This window comes from Lutjanus erythropterus, chromosome 6 (assembly GCF_056507025.1).
Source record: "Lutjanus erythropterus isolate fLutEry1 chromosome 6, fLutEry1.hap2, whole genome shotgun sequence".
NCBI classification, from domain to species: domain Eukaryota; kingdom Metazoa; phylum Chordata; class Actinopteri; order Lutjaniformes; family Lutjanidae; genus Lutjanus; species Lutjanus erythropterus.
Genome location: NC_139322.1, coordinates 6,485,994 through 6,505,164, shown reverse-complemented (window position 1 = coordinate 6,505,164; position 19,171 = coordinate 6,485,994). Strand labels below are relative to the sequence as shown.

The window sequence follows — 19,171 nt, the reverse complement described above, 5'->3', positions numbered from 1 at the left end:
CGCTACCGTCCTCACTCAATCCTATGGCCTTGGCGTATGTCCACTGACTGGGCTGCCATATTTGGCGAGTTGGGAGTGAAAAAGTGTTGCTCAGCCATAAAGCTGATGAAACTGTTCCAGCAGGTGACTCTCTATAAAACAGATCTTACTGTTTTTACATGCTGGGTTTTGTATCGATTAAAACAAAGCCTCAGACAGAACAAGGCTAGCTCTTTCTCCCTGTCTCCACTCTTATGCTAAGCTAAGCTATGCTAACAGGTTGCAGCTTCATGCTGAACAGACAGACATGAGAGTGGTTTTGATCTTCTTATCTCGCTCTCAGGAACAAAGCTGAGAAATTGTTCTTTTGACTTCCAGAATAGGGGTCAGTCTGATCTATTACTGAATCCAAATCATCAAACTGATTGAAAGTCTACTCATGACAAAGTGAATAAAATAATCATCTTAAATGAGAAGCATTCTGGAGGTACAAAGCTCTAATCAACACGTCTCTAAATCCTTGACATTAAAGACCTGAGACAGTAATTCCCTCACCAGGACCAACAGAGGCTGTCGTGTCACATTTTCAAATGAGGAATCACAACATCAAACATCCAAATGATGCTGAGCACTACTAGTGTCCTCAAGAGCGAGGCTTAGGTTCCCGGCCTGAAAGAACGCACAAGTGCAAATCGAGCCCTTTGTTGATTGGCACTCAGGCGAACTGGGCACTGCCCCGGCAAATGAGAGCATGGATGGAGAGCGTATCCCACTGGGCGCAGGCAGCCACAGGTGTACTTTTAATTAGGAGTGCGACATTTGCAGTCATTAAATAGGCAGCGTGCGCAGGGGCTCTCAAGGTAAATAACCATTAGTCGGACACGCATTCTAAACAGCAACGTACTGTGATCACACAAAACCACAATGGATCTCACACAGTGGTGGGAAGAGTTTAACATTTCATGCTGCTTTATACTTCATCTCCACAACATTTTAAGAGGGAACATATTGGGTTTTTTTTTTCTAATCCACTACAATTATCTTCACTAGTTCCAGCAAAGATACATTTCTCCTCTAAAACTGCGCAAAGTTTCATCCTGCTGTTTGAAGCCCACAGAAGAAAAAAATCACCACATTTCACAAAAACAGCAAAGATTAGAAAAAGGGGAAATAAATTTGTGTAGCAGAAATTAGTTTTCTCTTCATTCCTGCCTCATTAATCATCTGATGACCCCTTAGATTTACATTGTGACCACTTGGTTTTGAACAACTGGACTACACAATTTAACTGCTCAGTACAACAACTCTCTTAAAATGTTTATTGCAGCTGCAGAACATAGTTTGGCATCCAGGCTCCGACTTCATCGCTCCCTGCAGATTATGTTTACATAGAGATATTGAGGAGTGATGAGCAAATATCTCGAACCCCCGTCGGAGCCTGCAGGTGAATGCTGGGGTGGTGGCGGGGCTGAAAGGACGGGCAGCGATACTGACGCGAGGCAGCTGTGGCACTCAGGCAGAGGGAGAGATGGGAGGTTTTTGCATTTTGAAATAGACCGCCAGATTGGAAGGGTGCATTCGGTATGTGCTTCAGAAAGCTCCACTTCGACCAGCCACGGTAGTAAAATGCTGCTCATGCACTGACGCATCAGTATTAGAGGCTGACATTCTTTTTGGGGAACCCCGCGGGACACGGGATTCCTGTGGAATTCCCATGGGAATGGCAGGCAATTTCTCTAGTCATCACAGGAGCGGGACGTGACAGGAAGAAAGTCAGCAGCAGCAGGCAGGAGCGGGAATCATAATAACAGCAGTCAGTTTTTATATGTATATATAAAAACATGTGGACTGTGGATTAATGGGAACAAGATGAGAATCATTCTTCTGGGACTGGGAGTTTGATTTTTTCTTTAGCTCTGTCATGGGATAGCAATGAGACAGGAGTGTCTTTGTGGGAGTGGGATGGGCAGGAATGAAAATCCAGTCCAGTGTAGGGTTTAAAATGATACCTGATATGTTAAGATACCAATGAAGTACTTCGTCTAATACCTTTTTTTCAAAGGTTGTTTTTTATGCGAGCAAAACCATATAAATAGTTTTATTTTCTTGATCTTTTTACACAAGCTGAAGAGACACAAGCTGAAGAGATTTTCACGTTTTGCTCGACGACATAAAGTATGTCAGTAAATACCCCACTCATGAACTTTTACACGTCTTAAAAAAAGATAACACCTCGCCTCACCCTCCCCTTACAAACCACGGTGGTCGTGAAACATGCGCAAGACTGTATCTAGAATCAGTGTTTGATTTGTCCGTTCCAGGCCCCTGTAGAAACATGGCAAGGAGCTCTTTATTTTAGATTTGTTGATTTTTTATTTATTAATTTATTTATTCTATTGTCTTTTTTCTTTCACTTCTTTCTCTCTCCTAATTAGATGTTTTGTTCTTTGTATTGTTATTCTGCTTGGCGGCCTCTGTGGAAGAAGACTGTAGTTATAAAGGGTTCATTCTAAGTTTGGGGAAAAAAACCACAATTCTGGCTTTCAGGTGATTATACACTAATTAGAATATACTTATAAATACTATTCCATTTCTGTTAACAAATCTTACACACCGGACCTTTAATATAAGGATCAGAATACATCTTCTACCACTGACTCATCAAAGGTGGCGAGTGACTCAAACATATTGCAGAAGCCAGTCTGCATGAAGACATTTTATTTAATCAGACCCTATTAAAATTTAAACTGATTTAAATGTTGTGGTGGCGTGCAGAGAAGAGCCAGTTACGGCTATTACAAAATCCACACACACACACACACACACACACACACACACACACACACACACACACACACACACACACACATCCACATACACACTTTGCATCTCTGTATCTCATCTGCTCTGTAGGTATTCCTCTAAAGAATGCAATCAGAAAAATCAATATGAGCTACATTCTTGTTGTCAGAGGTCTTTTGGATTCGTGTGGAGCACTTAGAATACTATAAATAAGTACATGGATCATTACAGCGTTTTCCTATGGACTGATGATGCAGCTGATGCTCTCACTTGCCCACAAGGATCATGTTGATTACCAGAGGAAACCACTCAAAACCGCAGTACAACAGTAATGCAACCACCTGCTCAAGCTGTCTAACTCCATCTGCCTCAGCGCGTAGCTGCAAACAACATAATGTTTTTAAAGCCGCAGTGGATACAGTCGGGGTGCCAGTTTTATACCCGATGCTAATTAACAGGTCTGAGTTTATTCGTTAATTATTGATCACATGCTTGTTTCTCATATTATCTGATCTGAGGTGTCGTCGGACTGTCTGCTGAGCTGCTGTTGTAAAAACAATGCAAGATTTCACATGCACACTGGCTCACGGTGTAATGGGATCAGATGAATAAATAGTGTGGCAAAGAATGAGATATGAGCTGAATAAACAGCACAAATTTAGGCAGGTTTGTGGTGATAAACATGCAAACAAGCGCAAGGAGGGTGTGTGTGAGTGTGTGCGTGTCTGTGTCTCTAGGATGCCAGAGAGAGAGAGAGAGAGAGGCGTCCTATTAACATATTTTTTTTTTCATATATGGCTTCCAATAAGAGCTGAATCCTGGAGGAGTTCCTGTTATTTTAAAATGTAAACAGGCAGAAAATCGCCTTTGGTCTGATTATGTTTTTATTACAAAGAAATCGTATTTATTGTTTTTTTAGTTGTTTATAATATAGTGTGGATCAAAAGCTAAAATGCAAATGCAGTGATATAATCTAACTTGTCGACTGTTATACTTTTCTTGATTATCAGCAGTTTACGCTACTTAGTTATATTCCACTACAACTCAGAGGAAAGTGTTTTAACAGAGTCAGTTCTGCAGCCGTAATGTGAAACAGAGTCTACGGCTGCAACTAGCAATTATTTTCATAGTTGATTAATCTTTCAATTATGTTCTCAATTAATTGATCAGTTGTTTGATCCATAAAATGTCAGAAAATTGTCCTCAAATGTCTTGTTTTGTCCACGACCCAGAAATATTTAGTTTACTGTCATAAAGGCATAAAAGAAAACCCAGAAAGTATTCACATTTAAGAGGCTGAAATCAGACAGTTCTGGCTTTTTTCTTCAAAAAAAAAGGCTCAAACCAGTAAAAAGATGATCAAATTAATGGTGATTAATTCAATAATCGATTAGTCGCTGCAACTCTAAGAAAGTCAAATATATATATTTGTAATATGTAGCATTGAACGTTTAGTGGACGTTTACTTGCTAACTTAAACCTTTTGTGCAGTGTGCTCATATATTCCTGTGTCATTTAATTTGTGCAGAGGCTCAATTTACATGTTTACGATTGACCAGAGGATTCTGTTACCTCTTTGATCAGCAGTGTTAGAGGTGATGCGTTACAGAATAACACATTGGAGTACTTAGATTACTTTTTTTTTGTAACAAGTAACAGAAACTCCACTCAGAGGAGACTCTGAGGGTGATTTTTTGCATTCGAGACAGAGAACAGACAGTTTCACTAAAATTGCATCGTGTTTCAAGATGGATGTCTAACAAATTCCCCATGATTAAAACTTTCTTCAAACCAGTCCTCCAACACGATCCAGACTGGTGTTCCTGTGGAGAGGCTTTTCAGCTTTGGAAGTCTCGTGCACAAACTGCAGAAAAAGTTGGTTGGATGAGTTTATGTGAGTCGAAAAGCCTGTGCTCTTTTACAGTTTGTATAGGAATGTGTTTTGAGAAGCTAACTGGTTCATTAGATGCATGTTGAAACAAGATGTACTGTAGGCTAAAGTTCCAACATGCACAAGGAAAGTGGTTTTCATTTTTGGTAAAACAAAAGTGCTCTAATGAGTTACTTTTCTCTGCAGGTAACACTGTAATGTAACAAGCTACTTTTTAATAGCAGTAATCTTGTAATGTAATGAGTTACTTTTAAAAGCAATGTCCCCAAACACTGTTGGTCAGGTGTGTTTTCTGTATCTTAATGTATTTTAATGCAACAATCTCCTGCCCCTTTGTTATTATGATCACGATTCGCTGGAGGATTTTGTTATTTACCTCATTTGTCAGAATAAACGAAGATCACCTCCGAAGATATCCTGGCCTGGGCCTCTTCATCAAAACACAACGCGCATGGTGATACACACCGCCAGTTACATTTACCCCCCTAATCTTGTTTTACAAGTAGAATAGATTTTACATTCAAACAGATAAGAGACTGTAAAATATGAGTGTTGCATGTGTACACTAAACTATCCGATTACAGTTCAAGCAGCCATAAAAAGCTGCTTAAACATTAGTAATAACAACATGTCATAGTACAGCATGCACAGCTGCCATTTCTCTGGATTATGAAAACTTTTACTTTCAATAGTTTAAATGCAAATTGCTGGAAAAACTTACTGCTATACTTTTATTTAAGTGACGTTTTCAGTTCAGGACTTGTAACATATATTTTTATATTGCAGTATTGGTACTTAATCAAGTAAAGAATTTGAATTCTTTCTCTGCCTCTGCTGAAATGCCATTTTCTGTATTGGTATTAACAGGGCCAAAGTAGGAGAAACCGCATGACAGAGATTTTTCCCTTGTTCTTCAAATGTCTAAATTTTTCTAAAGCTTGCAGCAGGAAAGATGCATGGCCTCGGGTTGCCTGCAGGCTGTCATCATTCAGCTCCTGCTCCTGACACAACCAAAGTTTCCAGGTCAGGGAGGAGCACAAACTCCTGAGCGCTGGAGTATTCTGTATCAAGACAGGAAATCGCTGTCGTTGTCGCTCAGATCCCCCATCCATATTTTATGACCACGTGAACTCTAATTATGTCGCCAGTCCGCACACTCACACTGATTCCATTTAGCAGCCCACCACCACTGCCACATCTGTATCGCTGCATCACAGTGTCGGCGCCTTTTGGAGGAGGCTTCTGAAATGTTCTCCCCTGGCTCAGCTCTTGAAATATACAAACCACGTACACTCAGTTAATCAAAAGTGAAAAGTCATTAGATGAGATATAGAATATGTTCCACTCAACAATAGCTCTGCAGATTGCATGGGCAGTTATGGTTCTGCAGGATTGGTGACACACTGCCCCCTGCAGACGCATAGGAGGAACATCCATCTATCTGCTTTACAGCCACTGTGGCATCATTACAGCCTCGGCCGTCGTTTTAAAAAAGAGCAAAATGGCAGCGTTTATAGGCCCTCCCTAAAAGAGTTATCAGGTCAGCTTCCTCTTAATTGGGCAGTTAAAGTCTAATTTATGAAAATTAAAGAGGCTGACATTAACACCGCTTCTGCAGAGATTCTGCTACTCTTTCTGCGGTGCTTCCCTCTGGTGGCTGTGGAAAGAGAGGGACGATTTTACACCACAACTTCCAATTCACAGAGGGAATGAGCTCCTTTATTCAACTTAATCCAGATGAATGCCTTTTCATTACGACGTGGAAATGATATTGTGTTGGTAAAATCCAATTTCCACTGCTGCAGTGGACAATATTTATGAGCTGGGCTCGCAACTACCAATTATGTTCATTGTTGATCAAACTGTGAAGTATTTTCTCAATGAATCATTTGGTTGTTTGGTCTATAAAATGTCAGATGTCGATCAGTGTTTCTCAAAGCTCAAGATATGTGTTCTCAAATGTGTTTTGTCCACAACCCAAAGTTATTCAGTTCAGATATTCAGAAAATATTCACATTTAAACTGCTAAAATCAGAAAACTTTGACCTTTTTTTCTAAAGAACAATTACTCAAACTGATTAATTTATTATCAAAACAGTTGGTAATTAATTTAAAGGAGAAATGCGTAATATATTTATTGTAATTTATCATAAAGTGATCATGATATGTCATCTGAGATTAAGGAAACATGCTAAATTGAAATTATGGTTTCCTTGATAACAGCTGCATTGCTCCCCTCTGAAATTTTTATTCTGGGATGGAATAAGAATTTCGCCTTAATAATATTAAAAAATAATGCTGAATGTTTGCTGGATGAGTTAGTGTCTCGTTGTGAGTCGGAAGAAATCATTTGTTATCTTTTAAAAGGAGTAGCTGTTCATAACGCTTAAATTAAGCAAAATGTTAATGGAGTTTGGCAGGTGGTGAGACAGGCAGTCGCTGAACTCAAACTCCAGAGTGTGTATTTTCAGAGCAGTGGGCTTTAGTTGTCAGGACAACGGGTCTCGCTTTACATTGACAGAAAACTGACTGATCAACTTACAGTGCAGGACTCATCATTGCTTGTTATTATCAAATTACATTATTTTGCTCATCTTGTGCTGCTGCAGTCTGCATGAGCCTCTTTGCATCTGGAGAGGAAGGGGCAGGGGGAAACAAGTCGCTTCAACCATAGATTGTGCATTGAATAGGGATCCAACCTTTTTAATATACAGCCTGTGGCTCTAACTCATTATTCGGGCTGCATTCTCATTTTTGGACGCATAGTTGCTACATATCGCTCCTTTAATAGTTGACAACTACTCAATAATTGTTGCAGCTCTATTTATAAACTACTTCACAACAACTCTCAGAAACACATTCATTGTCAAGCTACTCACTGAAGTTGTGTGCAATCTTCTCGTTGAGCATAATGTGCTGGGTATTACTCGGCTCAGGCGCACCGAACGTCCCCAGATCTTTAACAGCAAATTGCTCATATAAGCGCGATGTGTCGATTTCAATCCTCCTGCTGCTTTCTTGTATCCAAAATGATTTTGCAATCTGCCAAGAAACAAATTAATTCAGGGCTGAGACAACTCCATTTTATGAGGAAATCAATGTTAACATTACAAAAGAGCAACAACACTGGGGAAGCAATAACTGACAGACAAAAACAAAGAATAATTCCCAACAATGATGCAATGAGGAATAATGAAGTGAAACCAAGCTGAAGCTGACCTTCATGTGTTTGCTAAAAGAAATAAAAATGCTGCTTTTAAATATGAATAATTCACACTAATGAGAGGCTTTGTGAGATTTATATTTTAACTGTGAACAAATGGCAATTTAGTGTCCTCTGATGAATGAAGTTTTACCTGACAAGTGACAGTGTTACCTTCTCTGAGCTGACGAGGTCCCAGTGGAAAGCCTTAGTGCGTGGTTTTGTTGAATTTGTCCCCAGTTTGAAGGGTAAAGGTGGGGGTGGTGGGATGTTTGGGGGGACTGGGATTACCGGGGGTGGAGGCACTTTCACAGCTGATTTGTGGGTAGGAGACTGTGGGTCTGTGGGAGAGGGTGTGAGGGCAGCGTGAGCAGGCAAGGGTGGAGGGGAGGTGGGTGTGGGTAGGACAACAACACCAGGAGAGGGCAGCGGCGGCGGGATGGGAGGCGAAATATCAGGCCCGATAACTTGAGCGGCAGTCTTTCCGATGCGGGGTTTAGGAACGGGCTTTGTGTCACCAGGTGTGGGAGAACTTTGACCAGTGTCCCCAGCTGATGGTTGACCTCCACCACCAGAAGTTGGCTCTGCGTTTTCATAATCAACCGGAGGGTAAATGAGACTCGCATCTCCACCACCGAATCCATCGCTCGGCTCGAGATCTGTGTCAGCATCCTCATCTTCTTCGGTGATGCTGATATGTCGCAGACCCAGTGTCTCCACAAACATGTGTTCACCCATGGACTTCCTCTTCCAGTCCCGACACAGTCTGTCAATGGCCTGGAGCCAAGCATCTCGCTCAGTTTTGACTGCCCCGGGGTCAGTTGTTTGTTCTGGCACAGGCACCCGAAACCTGCAATAAATCAACAGAACTTAACTAAACATCCCTCATCAGCTGAGATAAGTCTTGTAATTAGCACTCCAGGAAATTTATGACATTATCACTTAAATGCTGCATCATAACAAGGGTTGGGTACCAGGTTCCTTTACGACCAGTACTGACCGGACCAACCCCTGCCCCCCCATTCTCACCAATAAAACTCTGACTGAATTCTCACAATGTTCCATCACACATTGGGCATATTAGTCTGGATATGAAAATGTTCCTGCTGGTCTCCTATTTTCATGTAAACGGAGCCTCTGTTGTGCACATTACATTGTATGCTTTTCTCCCAACCCCCAACCATAAAGCTCAAACTGCACCTCTGCTCCTTTAGCTAAATATGACGCTACAGCCAAGAGATGGTTAGCTTAGCACAAACTTTGTCTGGAAACAGGTGGAAACAGCCAGCCTGGCTAGGAATATCTTCCAGTTAGCACCTCTAAAGTTCTCCAATCAACACGTTATTGTTAGGGGAAGTGTATGATGAGACAGCAACTGAAACCTGCAATAAATCAACTTAACTAAACTTCCTAAACTTGTAATTAATACCGGAGGAAGTTTATGACATTATCACTCAAATGCTGCACCACAACAAGGGCTGGGTAATGGGTTCGTATATGACCAGTACAGACCAGACCAACCCCAGTTTGGGGTGTATGGTTGGCTCAAACAAAAAACAAAACCCGCAGGGCACTTTAGAAGGCACTTTACCACATTTTCTCCACTGGAAAGGCATTATCATGTCGTATCCACTGGAAGGGCACCCTTGAGAGGAATTTATCATGTTATCGTGGACATTGGTCCCCTCTAGACGGCATTATAATGTTTTATGTACCATAGGGGCACCTTTGCTGCATTCTTATGGACTTGGGGCACCAGAGGGGCTCTCCACCCCTTGTGGGGGTTTTAAATGTATTGTTTTAGCACTGGAAAAGACACAAATGATATGCAACCCTAATCATCGCTGATACAATAATAATCAATCCATTGCAAAAAAAGAAAAAAAGGCTGCTAACTGAAATTACACACTGTTAAGAGGCTGTAAATAAATCTGAAAAGAAACACAGCTGATGTGATAGGCAGAGTCCATTAGCTGCTGGTTGTTGTGATTATTTCCACTTTTTAATCATCCTCACTCACTGGTACTCGTTTTTGTGGGTGATCAGAGTGAAAGTGTCGGGGCTGGGAGGCTTTTGCACGCTGGTGTCACCATCTGACAGGTGAATCACGGTGGACACGGGCGCCAAGGACGTCACCTCGCCATCAGTGGGAACCCGTTGCTTGAAGGGGACCAGTGTGAGCTGCCCCGGGTGGAGCCGGACCTTATATCTGGAACAAAGTGGAGAGGGAGTCATGGGTAGTGAAGCCACAACGACGGGGCTACGTACCATCTGTATTTAATATGTAGTATATAGTGAATGTTGTATACTGGTGTTGCAAATTTGACAACGGGTGGAATAATAATGTGATGGGGACGTTGTTTCTAAATTATTTTAAACCTCGTTTGGCATTTCTGTATTGAATTTTGTCGGGGACTACTTGTATATTTTTTATAACACAAAGCTACTTATATCTTGTAATACCTTGCTCTATTTTAATAGATACAAAGGGTAAATTAATTTTGTAACTCTGGTTCTTTTGCAGTGTTTGTTTGGTTTTAAGGTAATTCTCACAATGTTCCATCACACATTGGGCATATGAGTCTGGATATGAAAATGCTCCTGCTGGTCTCCTATTAATTATTAATTTTCATGTAAAAGGAGCCTCTGTTGTGCACATTACATTGCAAAGTTTCCCCCCAACCCCCAGCCTTAAAGCTCAAATTGCACCTCTGGTCCTTTAGCTAAACATGAAGCTACAGCCAAGAGATGGTTAGCTTAGCACAAGTTCTGGAAACAGGGGGAAACAGCTTCTCTGGCTAGGAATATCTGCCTGTTAGCACCTCTAAAGCTCTCCAATCAACACATTATTGTCATGGGAAGTGAATTATGGCACAGTGATGAGGATCGTGAATCACAACCAGAAGCAGATAGCAGCTGCAGTGTTTGTGCAAAACTGAGCTAACTGCTGGGTTTAACTTGGTATCAATCTCATCAACTTTCATCAAGAAAGCAAATTAATCTATTTCCAAAAATGTAATGTTTTACAGCTTTGCATTGCATGTGACAATAGTGTGCATGAAGAGGATACAAAAAAAAATCAATAATTTTCACTACACATATTTACGTTCTGAGTTTTCTTAAAGTCTCATTCTGCTCAAAAAAGTGTTTTACTTAGTTTTACTTCACTTAGATGTCTGAGCTTCACTGTGCAGAATGATGTATGTGCAGAGTTTGAAGCAAGAAAATGTTTTTCACACTTCTGAAGGACGGAAGTTGCTCTGTGGTCACTCTAAATATGAGTTCAAGACGTGTACACACAAGCATGATTGTCACCATATAATTTAAGTTGTGGTTAAATCTGTTGCATATTCATAGATTTGGTCATGTTTAATGATGCGGGAGGAGTAAATGTAATTTTTAACTACTTAATTGAACTTTTTTGTGGAAAATTGCTATATTCAACACTAATTATTACTCAAAGCAGAGTCTCTACAATACAAACTCAAATCCGTCTTAAAATACACGGTCCTGATTAAAAAAAAAAAACAGTTTTTAGTGTGAATGTGGGTCTGAACATGTAGCCACAGATAATTTCTCATCACTCTCTATGTTGCACATTTGTTGTGTAGGTGTTTTACAATGGCAGCTTTATAATTATAAGGACACATCCGTACTTCACCCATTTGAATGACGCCAGGCCGCCGCGGTGCAGCAACAGCACGCCTTCCCGAAGGCTCTGTGACGCTTGTGGCTGCTGCTGTGTTTCTGCGTTGCCCTCTGCAGGATCACTGTATATGTTCCCGTAAATGATCTGATTCACAAGCTGAATCATCTGCTCAAACACAGAGAACCACCAGCATGAACAAACAGTCCCTGTGCCAGCATCAGTAACAACTGGCCACAAAGGAAAGCAAGAATTACATCTTTCCTCCTCTTCGCACAAATTATTTGAACGTCAATGACAGGCCCAGCAGAGATATATTTAATTCCCGGTGCTGGTTTATTTTTGCAGTTTAAATGTTCCCACGATTCACCTTGTGTTTGTCCTCCAGTGATGTGGCTTCCAATTCATAATCATGATGTCCTTTAAAGGAAATGGAGAACCTGGAACCCGCTCCGTCATCGCAGCTCTTGACAGAGGAGAAGGGAAGTTGCCGCTTGATGATGCCTTTCTCGATGCTGCACAGCATTTTGGTCTTGAAATCAATCTGGACGTCACAATCAGAGGGTTTAAATTAGTGTATTAGCACGTCTGCTATATACACAACACAATGACATGACCATATTTAGTTTTCTGATATAGTTTTTATTTTATCCACGCTCTGAGGCTTTACAATGGAAGAACGAAGTGCTGCATGGCTCTGATGGCTGATCTGACCGTGGAAAAACTCCAACACACTCCATCTTTTGGTGAAATAGTACTATAAATGTATTCTTTGTGCACAGATGTTTAAGCAGACAGCACAGGGCAGCGGAACTAGTTAGCATGCCAGAGTCTCGCTTGCTGAGTTACGCAGCCCCATGCGGTCGGTTTGATTGCCTATGCTGGAAGAATAAATTCAAGGAAATATTTCACAAGAACACAAAGTGCCTTGTTTTTTTTTTCCATGGTTGTCTGCACCACTTAATATTAAGAAAAGGCCTCCTAGATTTTCATTTTCTTTTTAATATCTCAAAAACTATTGTATGGATTGTGATGATTTTTGACAGACATTCATGGCCCCCAGAGGATGAATCCAGTGACTTTGTTCCTCTTTTGATCTTTTGGTCTTGAAATTTGTTTGAGACATGTATGTCTCCCCTCAGAAGGAATCGTAATCAGCAGTTAATGTTTCCTTTAGCCTACTGTAACAGCTTATTAGGAACAAGTATTGCTCTATCCAGTACTTTTGTGTCTGACTAGAGACTATATATTAGAAATGGACAACAAGAGAGTTTCCCAGAAGTGAAGCCAAAGCTTTTTGATCGCCCCCCGGTGCCTGACTGCAGTATAAGTTAAATAGGATGTTAGGCTCACATTTGTGTTGTGTGCAGTTTTTAGGAGCTCTATTAACTTTGACCCAACATCTTACTTTATTTATCATTTATTATTTTCTTATGGCACCAGCTTGGTAAGGGGGAACATTCAAATGTAGTAGTTTACTTCAAAAAGTATTTTATTTACTGCAGTATAGTGAAAATGCTGGACTCAGAAAGAAAGAAATGCACTCAAGTATTGAGTTGTTGGTCACATACTGTATGTACTCTGACTCCAAATGATGTTAAAACCTCCAGGTGGCAGCATTCATATCCGGGATTTTTGGGCCTCAGTTTTGTACAACAGGAGGAAGTGAAACTGTCCCGTCCATCTTATACTTATGTCAGTGTTTCTGATCAAATACGTCCCTGTAAGTCTCAAATTTACTTTGTGTTAAGTGCTAATGTTAACAATGCTAACACTAAATTAAGAGGGTGAACACCTGCTAAACATTAAGGTGTGGGATTCACCAAAAGCTCCTTAGTACAATATAAACAGAATACTTTGGACGATATTATTGTGATTTTAAACATTATGCAATATGCTGAGTATTGCAATAACATATTGCAATTTATTGCAATGTATTACCTTTTTTCAACTGCAGATTATGTCCTTAAAGTAAGACTGTTTTATTTAATTAGATGAAGTTTTCAGTCTGTTAATCTCACAAAAAAAAAAAGAAACAGTTTAAATAATCCAAATTAACTGAATGCAACATACATGGATGTGTTGAGTGTTGTGAATGTGTGGATTACAATACTATTATGAGTATTCTGAACAATGCAACAAAAACAGCTATGAAGCTGCTTCAGCAACTGGGGAATTTGTATGTTAATAACTGTTAAATAGAAATTAGATAAATATAAAACATGTCCTCTTGAATTAAAATGCTTAATTTAAATTCAATTAAATTCATTCAACTAAATGGAAATAAATTAGATTAGACTGAAAAGCAATTAATTCTATTATTCTTGTACTAAAAAGTTTAATTGTTATTTGTATTATTATTAATTAAGGGGACCAGGTGTCTCACTTTATGTGAGACTGCACAGTACTTTTGTCCATTGTCTTACCGTCCCACGTATTTAGGTCATGTCCCACATTTTGATTGGCTCTAGTTTTTGAAAAATTAAACCTCTCCAGGACAGATGCTTCTCTAATATCTGTCTCTTATCCAGTGTCTGGGATGAAAGCAGGGTACGCCTGCGTTCAGTCTTTGCTATACTACCACACCCAACAGGGAAAGTTTGGGATCTTCACGACGTCTCAAGCTGCAGATTTAAGTGGAAAGTGATGGAAAGTACCACAAAGAAAAGAAAGTGCAGCTACAACAAAGACTGGGAATTTACTGATCCGTTGTCTGTTGTTGCTCCCAAATCAATCAGAGGGCAAATATTGTGAGTTAAGGAGCAGAATAGAAATGTCTCAATCTTAGACTACCTCTCAGCAAAGATAACATGTCCCACATTGTCCCACATTTGGTTTGCTGGGATTTGCTCACCCTATTAATAATTTATATAGCAAATTGATATATATTTCTATAATATTACCAGATAAAATATTGTGTTACTAGACTGAATTCGTTTTTTTTCTCAACTTTTATACACACCTTCTTAGCAATACTGCTGCAAATGTTGACCTTAAAGCACTGCTGTGCCTAAGCAGAGCTTTACAGAGCTGTTAGTGTGGCTGTGAGTTCTTAGTCATGCTTTTTGTTTATTTAAACTCACCTGAAGAACCCGCTTCTGCCACCTGTAGCGGCCGTGCTTGTGAACACTGAAGTTGTACTGTGAGGGCTGCTGTTCCTGCAACTAAAGCCAGAAAAAAACCCAAATGTCAGACATGGGAAAACACCTTTTAGTCATTTAATGGACTTATCCTTTGTCCTTTAAGTGTTTCCTGATAAGTGTGACATAACTTACCAGATTCCTTCATAAAAGTACCTCTGGGCAAATGAAACTGGCCAGAGACGGAAATTTATTTTAAAACCGCTCAAGCAGGCTGAGCAGCTTATTACCACAACGACGTTTAAAGAGCAGCACATCTGTCACATCTGTCATTTTACAAGACAAGTTTCATCCACCTTTTTTCAAGTAGGCCAGTCACAAAGCGATAGAGGATGCAAATAAGTTCTTTAAACTGATTATGTGTCAAAGTGGCAGAGAGTTCAATGAAAAGATGGATACGATGGACATATAAGATGTCCACTAAAAGCAGAAACGGTTAGCTCCACTCCCTGCAAAGTTAAAATTTATACCTCTGAAGCTCACTAAATAACATGTTGTTTGTTTAATCAGCGCACAAACAGAATCTTGGCACAGTAACTTCTCTCAGTGTTGTCGCTGTGAGGCTGGCAGGCAGTGTTGGAGGAAAACACAAAGAGCACAGCTACTTTTCTAACGTGGAGGGCTGCTTATATGGCACCGCATCACATTTTCTCTCCACTTTATCGCATATTTATTGTGGACTGGGTCACTCTAGAGGGCATGTCATCATATCTTCTCAAGTGCAGGGGTCAGCAACCTTTACTATCTTAAGAAGCCACAACTATTTAATTCTCTACTCTCCTCCCAGGCTTTTCTTCCTTTTGTTTCGCTGGCATCCATAGCTAACCTGGGAAGACTCAAGACTCGCCACGGGTAATATTTAGAGGAGAAGATGGCAAGCTGGAGACATAAGCTATGATGCACATTTTAGTGTATTCGGTGAATACGCATTCTTACATTTGGAGAATGTATGAATCGCTTTAGACCTACAACAATGATACATGATTATTCATTTCCATATTAAGGAGAAAACATCGGACAGAAGCAAAAGAGCTGCATGTGGCTGCAGAGCCGCAGGTTGCTGACCTCTGCTCCGGTGGATGAGCGCCCCAGAGATAATTCTGTTTTATTAATGTAGTACCAAATCATAGCAGAAGTTGTCTCAGGGCGGTTTTCATACAGAGCGGGTCTAGGCCGTACCCTTTATAACGTTACTGTATTTACAGAGACCCAATAGTTCCCACCGAGAGCGAGCAATAAAGCAGCAGTGGCGAGGAACAACTTCCTTTTAATGGATGGAAACCTTGAGCAGAAACAGTCAAAAATAAACCGTCTTAATTTAAAGTTTTGAAGAATTTGAAAAGACAAGCTAATTTTGTAATGATTCAAAACAAAATTTGTCTAGTTAGTTTTAGTTAGAAAAACATGTTTAAAGGAGCAATAGGGAGGAAGGGGCAGGGGGAAACAACTCACATCAACCAGAGATCGTATATTAAATAGGATTTCAACCTATTTAATATACAGTCTGTGGCTCCAACTTTCTATTTGGTCTGCTGTATTCATTTCTGCACGCGCTATTGCATTTGTAAATTGAGAATGGCAAGCACTGACAAGTCTTACACTGTGAGTTGATTAGCTATTTATAACTGTTAATTGTCTGTCAGTGTAAAGTTATGCACGCTATTCTAAAAAATAAAAGCCTGCTGCTCTAAAAATACACACCTGTCTCACTGCCTGCCAAACTCCATTCACATTTTGCCCAGTTTAACCGTTATAAACATCTACGCCCTCTACGAGATTATTAATGATGTCTTACAATATAAACAGGCACTTAACATCATAAATATTATAAAGGGGGACACCATGACTTATTGAACTTACTATGTTTCCGGCTGATCAAATTTCTTTAGAAACTTGCATGTCTGTAATGTAATGAGTTGATTAAACTCTGTACGCTGCAGTTACTGAACACATCATTTCAAATCAAAACACTTCAAGTTAGAGGAACTTGTGTTAAAATGCAGTCTCAACTGAGGAGAGAGAGAGAGAGAGAGACAGAGAGAGAGAGAGAGAGAGAGAGAGACAGCGAGAGAGAGAGAGAGAGAGAGAGAGAGAGACAGAGAGAGAGAGAGCAGGGGGACACTAGATGGCACTCTATCACATTTTGTCCACTGGAAGGATCACTTTATCATGTTTTATAAGGGGCATCCACGAGGCACTTTCACCATGTTTTGTTTTTTTGTCCTCCAAATAAAATATACTACCTCAAACTCAGGTCAACATGAGTATTTTGGGTTCACGGCCCACAAAATACTGAGGAACCTTGGTGTAAAATGGTGGTACCTCTTCAGCCAGGGTCCTCTGTTTGAGCAGCTGCTTCCCGTCCTCCCTGGCCTGGTTAAGAGCGTCCTCGATGGACAGCTCTCCGTTCTTCACCTTGTTCATGATGCTCAGCTGCATCTCATTGCTCAGCTGAAAATACAGTAACCCACAAAATAAAGATACACCTTTTTTTTTTTACTTTTATGCCCATATTTATCCCTATTGTGAACTTATCAAACTTTGTATGCAGCTCAAAATATGCATGACAAAATGACAAAGTCTTGCTCTTTAAAGTGTTAATGAATAAATCATAAATTACCACGACAATGCCATTTCAAAACCTTCTCTAGGCCTTTCATGCTCTTCCATTTATTTATCACGCATTATTTAACTTCACTAATACTTCTTAGAAACAATGCTGAAGTGTTCTTCGAGATATGCATGGAGGTTGATCAGAGAGATCAGATTAGTCAGTTTCAGCTCAGTGGAATCATAAAGAGGAACCAGTGCTTTGCAGTCAGCATCTGTTGAACAGATTTACAGGAACGTACTGTCTTCCTTAAATCAGTCATTGTCAAATTTCTGAGTAACCAAGAGGTCCTACGCTGTGGGAAACTACAAACAGCAGGGAAGTCAGGTCGAATTGAGGAAGTAAAAAATGCTTGAGAGGCTCCCACATACTGAAGCAAAACTTTTGTGTCCTCTGGCTGCACAGACTTGATGTTAGTGAAAGTGAGAGGGCGCTTTTCTCTGGAATCGAATACAGTAAAGCTGCTGTTTTAGTGACTGACATCTGCAGAAGCATTGATTTTACACTTTTATAGACATGATCGCTTTGGTGTTAAAAGAACTTACAGCTTGATGCTCACAGTATATAAAGTGAAATCTTACCTGTGGAAAGTCCTGAGTGGGTCTGTCCATTCTGGGTAGATTATCTTTCTTCTTTGATCCTAAACTTGGCATCATAACTTTTTAGATTTCAGCTGCTCAGTCCATGAAACCGATCCTCTTTTCTAGCGTGAAAGATGTTTGTGTGTTTTTCTTTTTTTTTTTTTCCGTCATGCAAGTCCTGAACAGAGAACTTCCTCTCTCGCTGTGATTTGTGGGTCTTGCCTCTCTCAGCTCAGATTACAGTCCTTCCAGGTGAAGCAGGCAGTGGCTGCTTCAGCCACGCCCACAAGCTTTCGCTGCAAACCAGCGAACATTTCCAGTCAGTTCACATGTCTCCACATGCAGGACAATGAGCCTTATCTGCTCCTCACCGTGTGTTATCCAGGAGAGAGCGCTAAGAAACCTGAAGCTCTTTTCCAAAACACAGTACTTTTGATATTTCTCATGGACTCCTAATCAGAATATTATCGTCTGTATCCACATGAAATATGCCAGAAATCACTTGCAAACTTTAAAAGCAACAAATGCAAACTTTTAAGGCATAGCATCCTATTTTTATTAAAGGTTGTCTGATGAGAACTTTGCATTTTAATAAATTCAGTGCAGTTTTCAGGCCGTCTGGCAAACTGTGTAACAGATGCAAAGTTTGTAATGGCTTAACTTAATGTGTTTTTAGGTTGATTATTTTATCCACAACATTATTATCTATATATCTAAAAAAATACTTATTCAACAGAGTTATTATAGTTTTGTATCTTTCACAAGTTTTTTTTTTAATTTGTTTTTCTTTTTTGTTTTTAACTGAGTTTAGTTTCAGTTGCTCCTTTCAGTTTAATTTTTATTATTTAAACAGACTTAGATTTAGTTTATTTTTTATTAGTTTTAGTGTAAGATTTTGTGGGGTTTTTTTATTATTATAATATAAGGGCTATTTGTTAGGCACAATATGTGAGAAGTTCCAAATAGGTATTATAATACAAACAACTCTAGTTTTATTTTAATTTCACTTAATAAGTCACACTTTTTTCAGTTTAATTTTTAGTTTAGTTTTAGTTTATTGTAATAAACTTGCTCTCCACTCAGCCTTTAAAGAAAAAATATTCTCAGAATGCAAGAAAAAAAAATGCAGTATCCAAACAAAATGTCTTCTTTGACCTTGCTGGTCCATTTTAAATTGCTTGTGTGAGCAAATGAATTTTATTTTGATTATTTACAGTCCATATAGGATTTAAATGTGTCTGCTTTATGTTTATTCGCTACTATTAATTATACTGAAATAAATATACAATATTACGGAGGCCAGGTGGTCTCACAGATAA

The 19,171-nt window shown here is 39.7% G+C and overlaps 1 protein-coding gene across 1 annotated transcript in view; it reads right to left on the bottom strand.

The window, feature by feature from the left end:
* The window catches only part of LOC146324750 (uncharacterized), a 57,464-nt gene extending 39,396 nt beyond the window's left edge, over window positions 1-18,068 (bottom strand). The window contains exons 1-8 of the mRNA XM_084719928.1: window positions 17,853-18,068; window positions 16,983-17,111; window positions 14,604-14,684; window positions 11,891-12,064; window positions 11,531-11,688; window positions 9,895-10,083; window positions 8,049-8,724; window positions 7,552-7,714 (exon numbers count right to left, since the gene is read on the bottom strand). Coding sequence (XP_084576054.1) covers window positions 7,552-7,714; window positions 8,049-8,724; window positions 9,895-10,083; window positions 11,531-11,688; window positions 11,891-12,064; window positions 14,604-14,684; window positions 16,983-17,111; window positions 17,853-17,927 — 1,645 coding nt within the window. The 5' untranslated portion in view covers window positions 17,928-18,068. The remainder of the gene's footprint in view (window positions 1-7,551; window positions 7,715-8,048; window positions 8,725-9,894; window positions 10,084-11,530; window positions 11,689-11,890; window positions 12,065-14,603; window positions 14,685-16,982; window positions 17,112-17,852) is intronic.
* Window positions 18,069-19,171: the final 1,103 nt, after the last annotated feature.